General features: G+C 42.2%; 1 protein-coding gene across 7 annotated transcripts in view; it reads left to right on the top strand.

Moving 5' to 3' along the window:
* The window catches only part of KAT6B (lysine acetyltransferase 6B), a 116,981-nt gene that overhangs the window by 40,596 nt on the left and 61,507 nt on the right, over positions 1-14,878 (top strand). For all 7 annotated transcript variants that reach the window (XM_070752030.1, XM_070752029.1, XM_070752031.1 and 4 more), the window contains exons 5-7: positions 3,869-3,984; positions 5,188-5,269; positions 11,353-11,485. In XM_070752030.1, coding sequence (XP_070608131.1) covers positions 3,869-3,984; positions 5,188-5,269; positions 11,353-11,485 — 331 coding nt within the window. The remainder of the gene's footprint in view (positions 1-3,868; positions 3,985-5,187; positions 5,270-11,352; positions 11,486-14,878) is intronic.

Genomic DNA, 14,878 nt, shown 5'->3' with positions numbered 1-14,878 from the left:
TTTGTCTTCGGGACTCATTGGAAAGCCGCGCGGCTGTTTTAAAACGTGAGCAGCGAGCGAACGGCGGGTGGCTGGGCGAAGGGCGGGCGAGCGGCGAAGGGCGGGCGAGCGGGTGCTGGGGAGGGCTTCTCGCCCTCCCGCCAGCAAGAGGGGGAGCGAACGGTGTGGGCAGGCTGCGGACAAGCCGTTTGCTCGGGCCGCTTCCCAGCTGAGTACTCAGCTGGGAAGCGGCCCGAGCGAACGGCGTGGGCGGGAGAACGGCGCGCGAGCGGCGGGCGCGCGGGCAGGCAGGCTGCGGACAAGCCGTTCGCTCGGGCCGCTTCCCAGCTGAGTACTCAGCTGGGAAGCGGCCCGAGCGAAGCGGCAGCAGCGAGGAGTTTGCGTGGGCGGTGGGGAAACTCCTCGCTGAAGCCCGCCAAGAGGGGGAAGACCTAGGGAAGCCGCCCAGCAGCTGATCTGCCCGGCGCCATCTACGCATGCGTGCCCATAGAAAAAAAGGGCACGCATGCGCAGATGGTGTTTTGACTTCCGGGTTCAAAAATCGCAAATTAGCCTGTTCGCAATGGTCAGGAACGCAATAACCGGGGGATCACTGTACTACCGTAATAAAAATGACTAATTTTATTTTGTGCATATTTTCTTTTAGGACTTCATTTTGTCCAAAGTTCATGCGCTTCATAGAGGAACTTTAATAAAAGATGCTTTTACGGCTGCATCTGTTTTATGCATGCTTGTAAAATATAAGAAGAGCTATGCTGGATGAGATCAAAGGCCCATGTAGTCCAGTAGAAAAGACCCAAGCAGGATATAGATGTGACAGCTCAATCCTACATATGTGCTGTATCATCTGGCATCCAGTAGTTTGGCTTGCATTATACCACTAAGTTTCTGGTTGCGTGACAGATGTCCTGGGTTTTTTGGGGAACGGGATGACTTAAGGTCCTGTCTTAAAGTGAAAGATTTGTGAAGAGAAGCCCTGTCTTGTGCTTCCTGTGCATTGATTGATTGAGGCAGGATGCTTAACTTTTTTTCAAGTCAAGGGTCTTTAGTAGCATCCCAGGCACTGCAATCTAAGACATGAACAGATTCAATTTAGAAGCCATCAAATAAATTATATCTAATGTTGGCTTGTCTCGGTTAGCTAGGCTATGAAACCTTCGACAATTTATTTTATTTATTTATTTATTAGTTGGACTTGAAGACTCGGGGCGGCTCACAACAAGTAAAAACAGTCACAACAATCCAATTAATTAAAATATTTAACGATTTAAGAAAAACCCCATGTAATAGCAAACACACACACAAGCATACCATGTATAAATTAACATGCCCAGGGGAGATGTTTAGTTTCCCCATGCCTGACGGCAAAGGTGAGTCTTAAGGAGTTTTCGGAAGGCAGGAAGAGTAGGGGCAGTTCTAATCTCCGGGGGGAGTTGGTTCCAGAGAGCCGGCGCCGCCACAGAGAAGGCTCTTCCCCTGGGACCCGCCAACCGGCATTGTTTAGTTGACGGGACCCGGAGAAGGCCCACTCTGTGGGACCTAATCGATCGCTGGGATTCGTGCGGCAGGAGGCGGTCTCGGAGATATTCTGGTCCGACAATACCGAGCAGAGAATTTTAACAGAGCGTGGATGTGTGATAAAGCCAAGACACAGACTTAGTTAAATAAGTATTATTTACATATAAACAAAATATAAACAATCCAGAATAAGCACGAAGCAAATACAGAATAATACGCACTGAGCAATTACAAGATTAGCACAAAGCAAAACACAATATAGATAATAAGCACGAAGCTAAAATACAATATAGATAAAAGAACAAAGCTTAAACACGACTCCCCCATCTATCAGGAAAAAGTAAAAAGTAAAGGAAGTGACCGAGCAAAATAATGAGCTTTTATACCTTCAATGAGGAAGTGACGAAACAGCCTTGAATATTAACTCTTCAAGTACAAGTTAACCCTTTAAGTTCACATTAACTCTTTAAGTACAAGTTTGGTACAAGTGTACAATAGGCAGTTTACAATGGCAATCCCTAACAGTTTCCCAGGGAGCCTCTAGGGAAGCCTTTGGAGCCTGAGGAAGGCAAAACATGAGCCTACTGGGCCCACCAGAAGTTGGGAAACAGGCAATTTCTGGCTTCCAGAGGGCCTCTGGGGGGTGGAGGAAGCTGTTTTGCCCTCCCCAGGCATTGAATTATGGATGTGGGCACTCACACATGCACGATAATGCACGCACATGTTCTTTCGGCACCTAAAGGAAAAAAAGGTTCGCCATCACTGCCCTAGGAACTCTAGGCAGCTCACAGCAAAAATATAAAACATCAATAATAGTACAAAACCCCCTAAAAACAATTTTAAAACAATTTATAATACAAACAGTTAAAGCCCTGCATACCATTCATGGCTGGATCTCGCTGGTTACCACCATAAGATCAACGGCCCCAGGCCTGTCGGGAAAGCCAGGTCTTTGCCGCTTTCTGGAAGGACAATAGTGTTCTGCCTGACTGGGCTCAGGCAATGCGTAACAGTCCAAGGAAAAGAAATCAAACACACACGTGCTCTGCTAATCAGCAAACTTGTATTAAACAAACAAAAAAGGGTTACTCAAAACAGTCCTTAGTGTCAGGAAACAAGGATAGTGCAAGGCTTACTTCAGCTGCATACAAAAACACAGGAAAAAGCAAACAAAGACAACCTGGAATGAGCAAAGACGTTTCAGGAGTCCTTTTGAATCTTTGGAGCAAACAGCAAGTCCCAGAGTTTTCACCTCCCACGTGTGTGAAAAAGCTGAGTTGAAAACTCCAAAGGCACGGAACAGAAACTTCAGAGCAGGAACCACAAAATAACACAGATAAACAGCCACAGTTTGCCTTGTGCCTCTGTTCCCTTTTATACCTTTAGCCCTCATTAAGGGAACCACACCCAGCCTTCAGTATAAGAACCACACCCAGCCCAGGTGCTACTCTGATGACTTGTAATAATCCTTCAATTGATCCCTCCTTTGCATCGCTCTTCTGCTACGCATGTCTATGAATTGTCCGGCAGAGGAATCCAAGGACGAAAGACTGTCTGAGGGACTGCATGCCAAATCCCCTGGGCTGTCTGCTGAGTCCTGTGAACCAGTGGCCTCATCCTCCTGGCTGTCTGCCATGTCTTCCTGGCTGTCAGCCAGGCTTTCGCACTCACTTTGTGCCGCATCTCTCCCATCTGTGGGAGCAACGGCTGGCCCAGGCCCAAACCCAACAAATAGGGTGGGGATAAATGTAGAAAAAATGAAGAAAAAAATGTATTTCAGAGTAACTGCAGTTTTAATTCATGGGTTACACCTGTTTATAGGCTCTGCAATGCATAACGTTCAAATACCAGGATCCACCTTAGACCTATAATAAAATATTTTGAGCAAATATTGTTCATCTTGTCCCCGAGTGATAATAAACAACAGTGATCAATACTGATGCAGTTTTACTGTGAGAAGTTAAAAGATAGTCCTTGATATAGGACAGTTGCTTTAAAAAGTTTGAATTTATGACAGACTCCCCCTCCCCCCAAAAAATAGCTAGTCAATTGACTTTTGTAACTTCTTTGCCAGTCTCCTGAATTTACCTTCCAGTTTTTAGCAAAATAAATAAAATAAGATAGCCATTGGAAATCAGGTTAACTTAACAACTGTGATTTTTGCTTTAATGATCATGACAAAAAAATGTAAAAAAAAAAAATCAGGTCTAGTTACATGATGCAGCCTCAATGATTTAATAGCCATAATTCTAAATTCAGTTAAGGGTTGTAAGTTGAGGACTTCTTGTCCTAGAGTTTTTGTCGTAACAGAACGCTAAAATAAATATTATAACTTTTGGTTGTTTCATAGGGCATCCCTCCTGTCTTAAATTTTGTCTGGAGTTAACAACAAACGTGAAGGCCTTAAGATGGCAGTGTATCGAGTGCAAGACGTGCAGCTCCTGCAGAATCCAAGGCAAAAATGCAGTAAGTAATACAGTGGTGCAGTAGTTAGAGTGCATTATTTCGGGCTACTTCTGCTGCCCGCCAGCTACCTGCACTTTGGCAGATCGAATCTCACCAGGCTGAAGGTTGACTCAGCCTTCCATCCTTCCAAGGTCAATCAAATGAGGACTCAGATTGCACTAGAGTGCCTTCCGTCCCCTGTCCTATTGCTCTCCTATATCTCCTATACCTTTCTTCTATTCCTGTATCTCTTCTTCTATTCTTTCATTGATATGTTCTATTCCTATATCTTCTCTTCTATTCTTTCATTGATATATTTTACTATGAGTCCTCTATAACCTTCATCGTGTATTTTACTATATATATATATGATGGTCTTGGTATATTCGGGTTTCTTCCCGTGTAGGATTTGGAAATTTCTGGCAACGTTTCGACGAGGCCCCCCTCGTCATCTTCAGGCTGGTGTTTCTGTCCTTGTTCTAGGGCGAACACAGCGAGACCTGAGCTGCCTTCCTTCTATAAATACTGGTGGCTGGGTGTGGTTTGATGGCTCAGCAATTGCCTGCTGTGTAGAAACTTCCTGGTGAGTCAGTGGGGTAACACCTGGGGTCGTTGATGTAACTGAGGTATGCTGATTAGTTAATGGTTGTAGATTAGGCGTGATATCCTGAGTAGTAACTAATCAGCATACCTCAGCTACATCAACAACACTCTGTGGGACCTAACTGGTCGCTGGGATTCGTGCAACAGAAGGCGGTCCCTGAGATAATCTGCTCCGGTGCCATGAAGGGCTTTATAGGTCATAACCAACACTTTGAATTGTGACCGGAAACTGATCCGCAACCAATGCAGACTGCGGAGTGTTGGTGTAACATGGGCATATTTGGAAAAGTCCATGATTGCTCTCGCAGCTGCATTAAAATGTTATCTAAATGTTCAGAGCATCGGAGACAAATTCCTTGCATGTTCCATCATGCGTGGCCAATGAAGAATATCCTATATTCTATTCCGAAAGACTTACATGAAGAGAACAATATGGATTGGAGCTAGCCAGGTAGCCTACCTGATAATTTAATGACCCTTTCATCATGAAAATACCAAAATTATTATTTTTTTGATGCCTTTATTTTTTCCACCTCCACCCCCTTTCTTTCTTTCTTTCTTTCTTTCTTTCTTTCTTTCTTTCTTTCTTTCTTTCTTTCTTTCTTTCTTTCTTTCTTTCAGGATAATATGCTTTTCTGTGACTCTTGCGATAGAGGTTTTCACATGGAGTGCTGTGACCCACCACTTTCTCGAATGCCGAAAGGTGAGCTTTGCGTCCGTATTCCTCAAGGTTTCGTTCTCTTATATGGTCACTAAGTGATTCTGTGAGCTATTTATGGAAAATCCAAATAGGGTAGAATCCAATGTCTGCTTAGGATTGAGTATTCTGCACATTCAAGGTAGCTTTTTGTTCTCTTTTAACTATTATTATTATTATTATTATTATTATTATTATTATTATTATTATTATTATTATTATGTCAATACAACACAGCAAACGAGATCACTATGCTGGATTTCGTATTTCATCACCAGTCGGGCGCTTCCCAAGCACCTAGGACTGCGTGATGTAGCGGCGGATTATGTTTGTCGATCCCAGTAAAGCGGCCTTTTGCAATTGACAGGTGGAGATTTTGTCAATTCCAATGGTTTTCAAATGTCTGCTAAATTCCTTTGGCATTGCGCCCAGCGTACCAAGTACCACTGGGACCACTTTCACGGGCTTATGCCAGAGTCGTTGCAGCTCGATTTTTAGATCTTCATATTTCACTAATTTCTCTAGCTACTTCTTCTCAATTCTGCTGTCTCCTGGGATTGCGATGTTGATGATCCATATTTTCTATTATTATTATTATTATTATTATTATTATTATTATTATTATTATTACTACTACTACTATTACTATTACTATTATTATTACTATTATTATTATTTATTAGATTTGTATGCCGCCCCTCTCCGCAGACTCGGGGTGGCTCACAGCAACAATAGAAACAATATATTACAAATCTAATAATTAAAAATCATTTTAAAAACCGCTTATTAAAAAACAAAACATACACACAAACATACCATGCATAACTTGTATAGGCCTGGGGGGAAAGGAATATCTCAATTCCCCCATGCCTGACGACAGAGGTGGGTTTTGAGGAGTTTACGAAAGGCAAGGAGGGTGGGGGCAATTCTAATCTCTGGGGGGAGCTGGTTCCAGAGAGTCGGGGCCGCCACAGAGAAGGCTCTTCCCCTGGGTGATGCCAGACGGGAATGCAACTAATTGCATTCATAACACTTTTAGGGGTCTCAAGAAATGACCCATTTTAAGGGTCATCTTGATTAATATTTTTTTAATTTTTTTTTCTTCACAATTCTATTTGTATAGCAATACACACATACCTTAAAATGTATCAATAACCTACAGTTTCTAGTCTCTGCTTTTAACGTTTTCTAAAATTAACAGTACTTAGGATTTAAGATTGCAAAGTAACACTTTCCATTTTACAAAAGAAAAAAAAAAGTGTGATAATTTGCTCACTCGACCTTTAAGCTTAACACGATCATCAATAATCTACTCAGCCTTTTACTGCTGATAAAGTGGGTTATATTTTGATTTCATGCTGTTTATTTCAGTGCTGGGAATGACTTTTTTTTAATGCTCAAGTCTCCTTTGCTACTCCTTTTGTAATACTTCCAGCTGGATAATTAATCAAAAGCTTGGAATAAAAATAGCTTTTAAAAATGAACCGCTTAAAAAGGAGGATTTATTCCATGTATACACACCCGATTAAAGATTTTTCTATAACACAGACCATGAGTGGTATGTGTCATTTTTATATGAGCTCTCCAATGAGGCCTGTTATGCCATGTTTTCATACAGTATGGTACATTAAATAAATTTATTTTGCTTTTTTTCTTATCCAGAAGAACTGACATTTGTTTTGCTGTTTATATTCAGCTTTCTTTCTAGTTCTTGAGATGTTGATTGAGTTGGGTGGCTATAAAAATAAAACAAACAAACAAATAAATAAAAGCCATTAATAATTTATTGTTCTATAGTCTACTGTTCTGTCTGGGTTCCCCCAGATGCCAACACCAACTAAAAAGAGTATCCAGACACGCTGATAAAAAGCAAAGTCATTTTATATCTTTGAAAACAAACACAGATAACAAAAACTGTTCTTACAAACTGGAATGCTATGAAGCTTCACAGAAGAGTCACGACGGCCAGACAATACAACAGGCTTCTTGCTGGCACACACACCACTGTAGATAATAAAACCCACGCCTCCCCCCAAGTTTTCAGCCTTCGAGGCCACAAGCCAGAATCAGAGACGCCAAGGATCGAAGCAAGGTCACAGGACTCCCAAAAGATAACTCTCCACAATACAGGAAGGGCGGGCCTGCCTTTTCAACCTTTCTGAGGAGAACCACACCCAAACCCAGCTGTTGCCTATTAGGGATGGAAATACCTGGCTAATTGTCCCCTTCTTTGTGCTGCCCTTCTCTGCCTCATATCTATGATGGCTTGTGCGTTCTCATCTAATGACTCCAGGCTACTCGCTGGGGAGAGCTCCCCCCCGGGGGTCTCAGGCTGTTCCCCCTCCTCCTCGTCCGGACATTCCTCTTCCCCGTCTGCTTGGTCCTCCTCCTCCTCGTCCTCCCCCTCTGAGCATGGAGCCGGCAGAGTTCCAGCCGTTCCCTGAGGAGCCTCAGACTGAATCACAACAGTCTACATTCTGGCTCTATACTCAACTACGATGTACTCTAATTTTATCACTTATGCCAGTACAGGTAGTCCTTAATCTATGACCACAATTTACGTTGGTTAAGCAAGACAGTTCTTAAGTGAGCTGTGTCCCATTTGTGACCTTTTTTTGCCACAATTGTTAAACCGTTGGGTGCAGTGAATCATTACGGTGTTAAGCGAATTTGGCTTTTCCGGTTGACTTTCCTGGATGGAAGCCAGCTGGGAAGATTATAAATGGTAAGAGTCATAAGTTAGGAAGAGTCATAAGTTAGGACACTCATCATAAATACAAGCCAGTTGCCAAGCACCTGAATTTTGATCATGTGGCCACCATGGGGAAGCTACAGCAGTCATAAGTGTGAGGAACAGTCATAAGTCACTTTTTTCAGGGCCGCTGTAACTTGGAATTACTGAATTAATGATTGTAATTTGAGGACAACCTGCAAATAATGTTTTCTTTTTTAAAAGTACATTAAGAACGCCTCTACTTAAGAACTTTTCTAGATAAGAACCGGGTGTTCAAGATTTTTTTGCCTCTTCTTAAGAACCATTTTCTACTTAAGAACCCTAGCCTTGAAAAATTGCCCAGGAAATTTGAGAGCAGCACGAATGCCCGGCCAGTTTCCTGACATTCCCCCTTTAATCCCAGCCATCTCGGGCTTTTCTGGGCTGCCAGAGGAGCCTTTCGGTGGCGCTTAAGGAGGCTTTGGCTGTCCAGAGCGAACAAAGCATTTCCCTTTCTCTGGGCGCTTGGAGAGGGAATAAACCTCTGTCAGCGCCCAGAGAAAAGAAATGCTCCCATAGCTCTGGGCAGCCCAGAGCAAACGGAGCATTTTCCTTTCTCTGGGTGCTTTGCCCCGGCCCCGGAGAGGGAATAAAGTATATAAATAAAAGTATATAAATATAAATAAAGAATAAAGTCACTGTGGTGACTCCCTCGCGCTGCCTCCTATACACGCTGCACGAGTTTGCCTCCCGGAGTGTCAGCTTCAGACCATTATTTTATCCTCTGGTTAGAACTGGGGGGAAAAATATTCGGAGAGAGTAGCAATGAAAACAAGCCTGCAAAGACTTAGAGCTGGAAAAAAATTCTTCCGAGTAGCAATGAAAAAATCCTGCAAGCCGGGAAGATTATTAGCACCTCGTTAGGGCTGAAAAACACCTTTTTGAGAGGGAATAGCAATGAAATTGTTAGCATCTTGTTAGGGCTGGGGGGAGGGAAGCTTTGAAAAAGCTACATTCGGAGTATAAGATGCACCCAAATTTTCAGCCTCTTTTATGGGATGGGGGGATATGGTAATTTTGAGATGAGTGAACAAAACAACAAAGCAAGTACAGTGATACTTCGTCTTACAAACGCCTCGTCATACAAACTTTTCGAGGTACAAACCCGGGGTTTAAGATTTTTTTGTCTCTTCTTACAAACTATTTTCACCTTACAAACCCACCGCCGCCACTGGGATGCCCCGCCTCCGGACTTCCGTTGCCAGCGAAGCGCCCGTTTTTGCACTGCTGGGATTCCCCTGAGGCTCTTCTCCATGGGAAACCCCACCTCCGGACCTCCGTGTTTTTGTGATGCTGCAGGGGAATCCTAGCAGGGGAATCCCAGCAGCGCAAAAATGGGTGCTTCGCTGGCAACGGAAGTCTGGAGGTTGGGTTTCCCAGCGAGGGGAGCCTCAATGAAATCGCAGCATCGCAAACACACAGAGGCCCGGAGGTGGGGTTTCGAGAACTTTGGTGTTTTTGCGATGCTGTGATTTTACTGATGCTCCCTTCGCTGGGAAACCCCACTTCCGGACTTCCATTGCCAGCAATGTGCTCATTTTTGTGATGCTGGGATTCCCCTGCAGCATCGCAAAAACACAGAAATCCGGAGGTTGGGTTTCCCATGGAGGGGAGCCTCAGGGGAATCCCAGCAGCGCAAAAACGGGCGCTTCGGCTGGCAAAAGGGGTACATTTTGGGCTTGCACGCATTAATCGCTTTTCCATTGATTCCTATGAGGAACATTGTTTCGTCTTACAAACTTTTCACCTTAAGAACCTCGTCCCGGAACCAATTAAGTTTGTAAGACAAGGTATCACTGTACTTGAAAAGAGAAGGAGAAAAAACACTTAAAAATCGGGCATTGAGCATATTAGCCCAAAGAGTTAACAGCTGGTATTTAAAGAAGAGAGGGGCAGAGTCAAGTATCTCTCCCCTGGTTTTATTTGATACAAGAGGCTCCTGAAACTCTCTGTTGTCTCTCAACCAGGCGGGGGTTGCTACTTACCGCCGCTACCGCATGCGTCCCAGTGAGATTTTGCTTCTGTGCATGCTCAGGAGGCAAAATCTTGCGCACGCGTGTTAGATTTCGGTGGGGTTTTTTTTGCTTCTACGCATGTTCAGAAGCAACAAACTGCCAAAATCTCTTGTGCGCATCCCTCCCGAGATTTTGCTTCATGCGCAGAAGCAAAATCTCGCTGGGACATGCCTGCGTGCACGCCGGAGAGGCAGTGCTGCGCACTCAGCTCCATTTTCGCTACCAGTGCGCAGTGTGGCCAGAACCTGATACTGCTCTCAGTAATTGGTGGCCTTGGAAGCCTATGATGGGGAAAAGGAATCCTCAATCTGAGTATTGTATTAGCAGTTCTGTGTTAGCATAAACTTCAGAAGAAAGGGATTTAGGGGTAGTGATTTCTGACAGTCTCAAAATGGGTGAGCAGTGCAGTCAGGCAGTAGGGAAAGCAAGTAGGATGCTTGGCTGCATAGCTAGAGGTATAACAAGCAGGAAGAGGGAGATTGTGATCCCGCTATATAGAGCACTGGTGACACCACATTTGGAGCACTGTGTCCAGTTCTGGAGACCTCACCTACAAAAAGATATTGACAAAATTGAACGGGTCCAAAGACGGGCTTTTTTAATTATTTTTTTATTTTTTTAATTAATATTGCTTCTTCATTGCTTATTTGACCCCTATGACAATCATTAAGTGTTGTACCACATGATTCTTGACAAATGTATATTTTATTTTATGTACGCTGAGAGCATATACACCAAGACAAATTCCTTGCTATGTGTCCAATCACACTTGGCCAATAAAGAATTCTTCTATTCTATTCTATTCTATTCTATTCTATTCTACAAGATTGGTGGAAGGTCTTAAGCATAAAACGTATCAGGAAAGACTTAATGAACTCAATCTGTATAGTCTGGAGGACAGAAGGAAAAGGGGGGACATGATCGAAACATTTAAATATGTTAAAGGGTTAAATAAGGTCCAGGAGGGAAGTGTTTTTAATAGGAAAGTGAACACAAGAACAAGGGGACACAATCTGAAGTTAGTTGGGGGAAAGATCAAAAGCAACATGAGAAAATATTATTTTACTGAAAGAGTAGTAGATCCTTGGAAAAAACTTCCAGCAGACGTAGTTGGTAAATCCACAGTAACTGAATTTAAACATTCCTGGGATAAACATATATCCATCCTAGGATAAAATACAGAAAATAGTATAAGGGCAGACTAGATGGACCATGTCTTTTTCTGCCGTCAGTCTTCTATGTTTCTATGTGGGTGAAGGGGTATCAGAATTAACCTGCTTCATGTTTCATGTCGAATACAGGTATGTGGGTTTGTCAAGTCTGCAGACCAAAGAAAAAGGGAAGGAAATTGCTACACGAGCGGGCTTCCCAGATAAGGCGACGCTACACAAAACCTATTGGACGGCCCAAAAACAAACTAAAGCAACAAATGTTGTAAGCATTCTGCCTTGTTCTTCTTTTCATTCTTCCCGATGATCCCTTTAAAATGAGATGAATAATAATTTCCCCCATTCCACTATAAGCTGCTTGATGGATGATATTCCCCCCATTAAACCTCATGGTATTTGTTTATGTTTATTCTATTGTTTGCTTTCTTATTCAAGTACAGTGATACCTCATCTTACAAACACCTCGTCATACAAACTTTTCGAGATACAAACCTGGGGTTTAAGATTTTTTTGCCTCTTCTTACAAACTATTTTCACCTTACAAACCCACCGCCACCGCTGGGATGCCCGGCCTCCGGACTTCCGTTGCCACCGAAACACCCGTTTTTGCGCTGCTGGGATTCCCCAGAGGCTCCCCTCCATGGGAAACTCCACCTCATGACTTCCATGTTTTTGTGATGCTGCAGGGGAATCCCAGCAGGGGAATCCCAGCAGCGCAAAAATGGGCACTTCGCTGGCAATGGAAGTCCAGAGGTGGGGTTTCCCAGCGCGGGGAGCCTCAGTGAAATCACAACATCGCAAAAACACAGAAGTCTGGAGGTGGGGTTTCCCATGGAGGGGACCCTCAGGGAAATCCCAGCAGTGCAAAAACGGGCGCTTCGGCTGGCAAAAGGGGTGAATTTTGGGCTTGCACGCATTAATCGCTTTTCCATTGATTCCTATGGGAAACATTGTTTCGTCTTACAAACTTTTCACCTTAAGAACCTCCTCCCGGAACCAATTAAGTTTGTAACACAAGGTATCACTGTACTGTATATTCGGTATATTTTTCTCAGACCATTCTGAGAAATTCTGGAGGATTCTGGGAGTTGAAGTTCTCAAGTCTTAAAGTTGCCAAGTTTGGGATATTGTAGAAACCCTTGTTTTATTAAAGCATGATCCTTATTACCTCTCCCAGAAAATGCTGTTTTTGAATTATAGCTACTTATTGTGATGATGACATATCATACTATGTTTTTTGTCATATTTTTTTTTTGTATTTTGGTTAAAACACTATTTTATGGGTGTGTTTTTTCTTTCTTTTTTTGACAACGTAGCTGTCTCCATTATTTTGGGATATGTTTTTCTTTCTCTTTTTTATTATTAATAAGAAAACAAATCATAAAAATACTACATATTTATTTATTTTATTTTATTTTATTTATTCATTTGTCCAATACACAAATACATAGGATGAAAGATAGACATGTGATAATATAAAAGAGGGTGAAAGTGAACTTAGAGGAGAGGATATATGAAAGGAAGAGAATATATATGATAGGTGAAAGAAAGGAAAGACAATTGGACAGGGGACGAAAGGCACACCAGTGCACTTATGTACGCCCCTTACTGGCCTCTTAGGAACCTGGAGAGGTCAATCGTGGAGAGTCTAAGGGAAAAGTGTTGGGGGTTAGGGGTTGACACAATTGAGTCTGGCAATGAGTTCCACGCTTCGATAACTCGATTGTTGAAATCATATTTTTTACAGTCAAGTTTGGAGCGGTTCGTATTAAGTTTGAATCTGTTGCGTGCTGTTGTGTTGTTGCGGTTGAAGCTGAAGTAGTCATTGACCGGTAGGACATTGCAGCATATGATCTTGTGGGCAATACTCAAATTGTGTTTTAGGCACCATAGTTCTAGGCTTTCTAGGCCCAGGATAAATGAAATTGATGCACATTATTGAAGGTACAATACAAAAATGATACTGCTTAATTTACCTTTGAAGCTTGAACAATAATGTGAAAACACAAGGCTTCTTGCATCTGTTAGCATCTACTACCGATAGTTACTAGCCAGTTTTGTGTAGTGGTGAAGGCATCAGACTAGAAACCAGGAGAGGGTGAGTTCAAGTCCTGCCTCAAGTATGAAAGCTGGCTGGGTGATTGGGCCAATCACATATCCTGCCTTAGCATAAAAATGGCTGGGTGACCTTGGACCAATCACCAGGCGACAGTGAGTTTTAGTGCCACCTTAAACATGGAAGCTTGGGTTGACTGACCCAGTCCTGTTCTCTCAACCCAATCAATCTAATAGAGTTGATATTGTTGTTAGGAGAAGAGGAGTAAGGAGTATTAGGCATATTCTTGCTTGAATTATTCGAATTCAATTCATTTGAATTCAATAATTCTTGAATTATTTAAAAAATAATAAAGAGGTGAGACCCCATTTGGAATACTGTGTTCAGTTCTGGAGACCTCACCTACAAAAAGATATTGACAAAATTGAACGGGTCCAAAGACGGGCTACAAGAATGGTGGAAGGTTTTAAGCATAAAGTGTATCAGGAAAGACTTAAGGAACTCAATCTGTATAGTCCGGAGGACAGAAGGAAAAGGGGGGACATGATCGAAACATTTAAATATGTTAAAGGGTTAAATAAGGTCCAGGAGGGAAGTGTGTTTTAATAGGAAAGTGAACACAAGAACAAGGGGACACAATCTGAAGTTAGTTGCGGGAAAGATCAAAAGCAACATGAGAAAATATTATTTTACTGAAAGAGTAGTAGATCCTTGGAACAAACTTCCAGCAGACGTGGTAGATAAATCCACAGTAACTGAATTTAAACATGCCTGGGATAAACATATATCCATTGTGAGATAAAATACAGAAAATAGTATAAGGGCAGACTAGATGGACCCTGAGGTCTTTTTCTGCCGTCAAACTTCTATGTTTCTATGTTTCTAAGACAGAATTTTTAAAAAATCTAAAATAGAGAGAAATCAGTCACAACTACAGCTTCATAGCTAATGCCGGGGTTTGAAATATTCAAACGGCGATGTGGAAAGATGAGAAAAATAAACACATTGCCGATGGCCAGTAGCTAATAAACGTAGCAGTACATGAGAATGAACACTCAATTATGGACGGAATGGAATGATGTCACCTTCTTTAAACCAAATAGTATCTTTAGTTGACTTTTCTCTTCGTGTTAAGACTGTTAATGTTACCTATAGTTCTTCCATTAAGTGTGTGTATATGGAGAGGGAAGAGATGCCTTCTATAGAATATTTCATATTCAGTGAGATGTAGGAAGGGATTAAATTGATTTGAAGTAACTACAGTATTTCCTGTTGATTTTCACTTAGATAACTCTTCCTGCCTGTGGGTATTTACCACTTTCTCGTTCATTTTTGTGAAATATCCCCCCTTTAATCACTAATACCATTGAGATGGGTTTATTTATTTTACAAAGTGATTTCTTCAACTTCTCAGTGCTTCTTTAAGCAAACTGTGTATTCTTTAACACTAAATTTCAGTACGTTCTCACTCCTTCCTTCCCCAGTGTCTGTTTTCCTTTGTTGTTAATTTTATTTACGCCTCTGTAACTTTTTGCTAGGCTTGCACACTTTTTTTATTTTTATTTTGCAGTTAAAGAAAAATAAATTACTGTGTTTGCATTT

The sequence above is a fragment of the Erythrolamprus reginae genome, chromosome 5 (assembly GCF_031021105.1).
Source record: "Erythrolamprus reginae isolate rEryReg1 chromosome 5, rEryReg1.hap1, whole genome shotgun sequence".
Lineage (NCBI taxonomy): Eukaryota > Metazoa > Chordata > Lepidosauria > Squamata > Dipsadidae > Erythrolamprus > Erythrolamprus reginae.
Note: the sequence above shows the minus strand (reverse complement) of the source record. Positions and strands in the feature narration are given on the sequence as shown.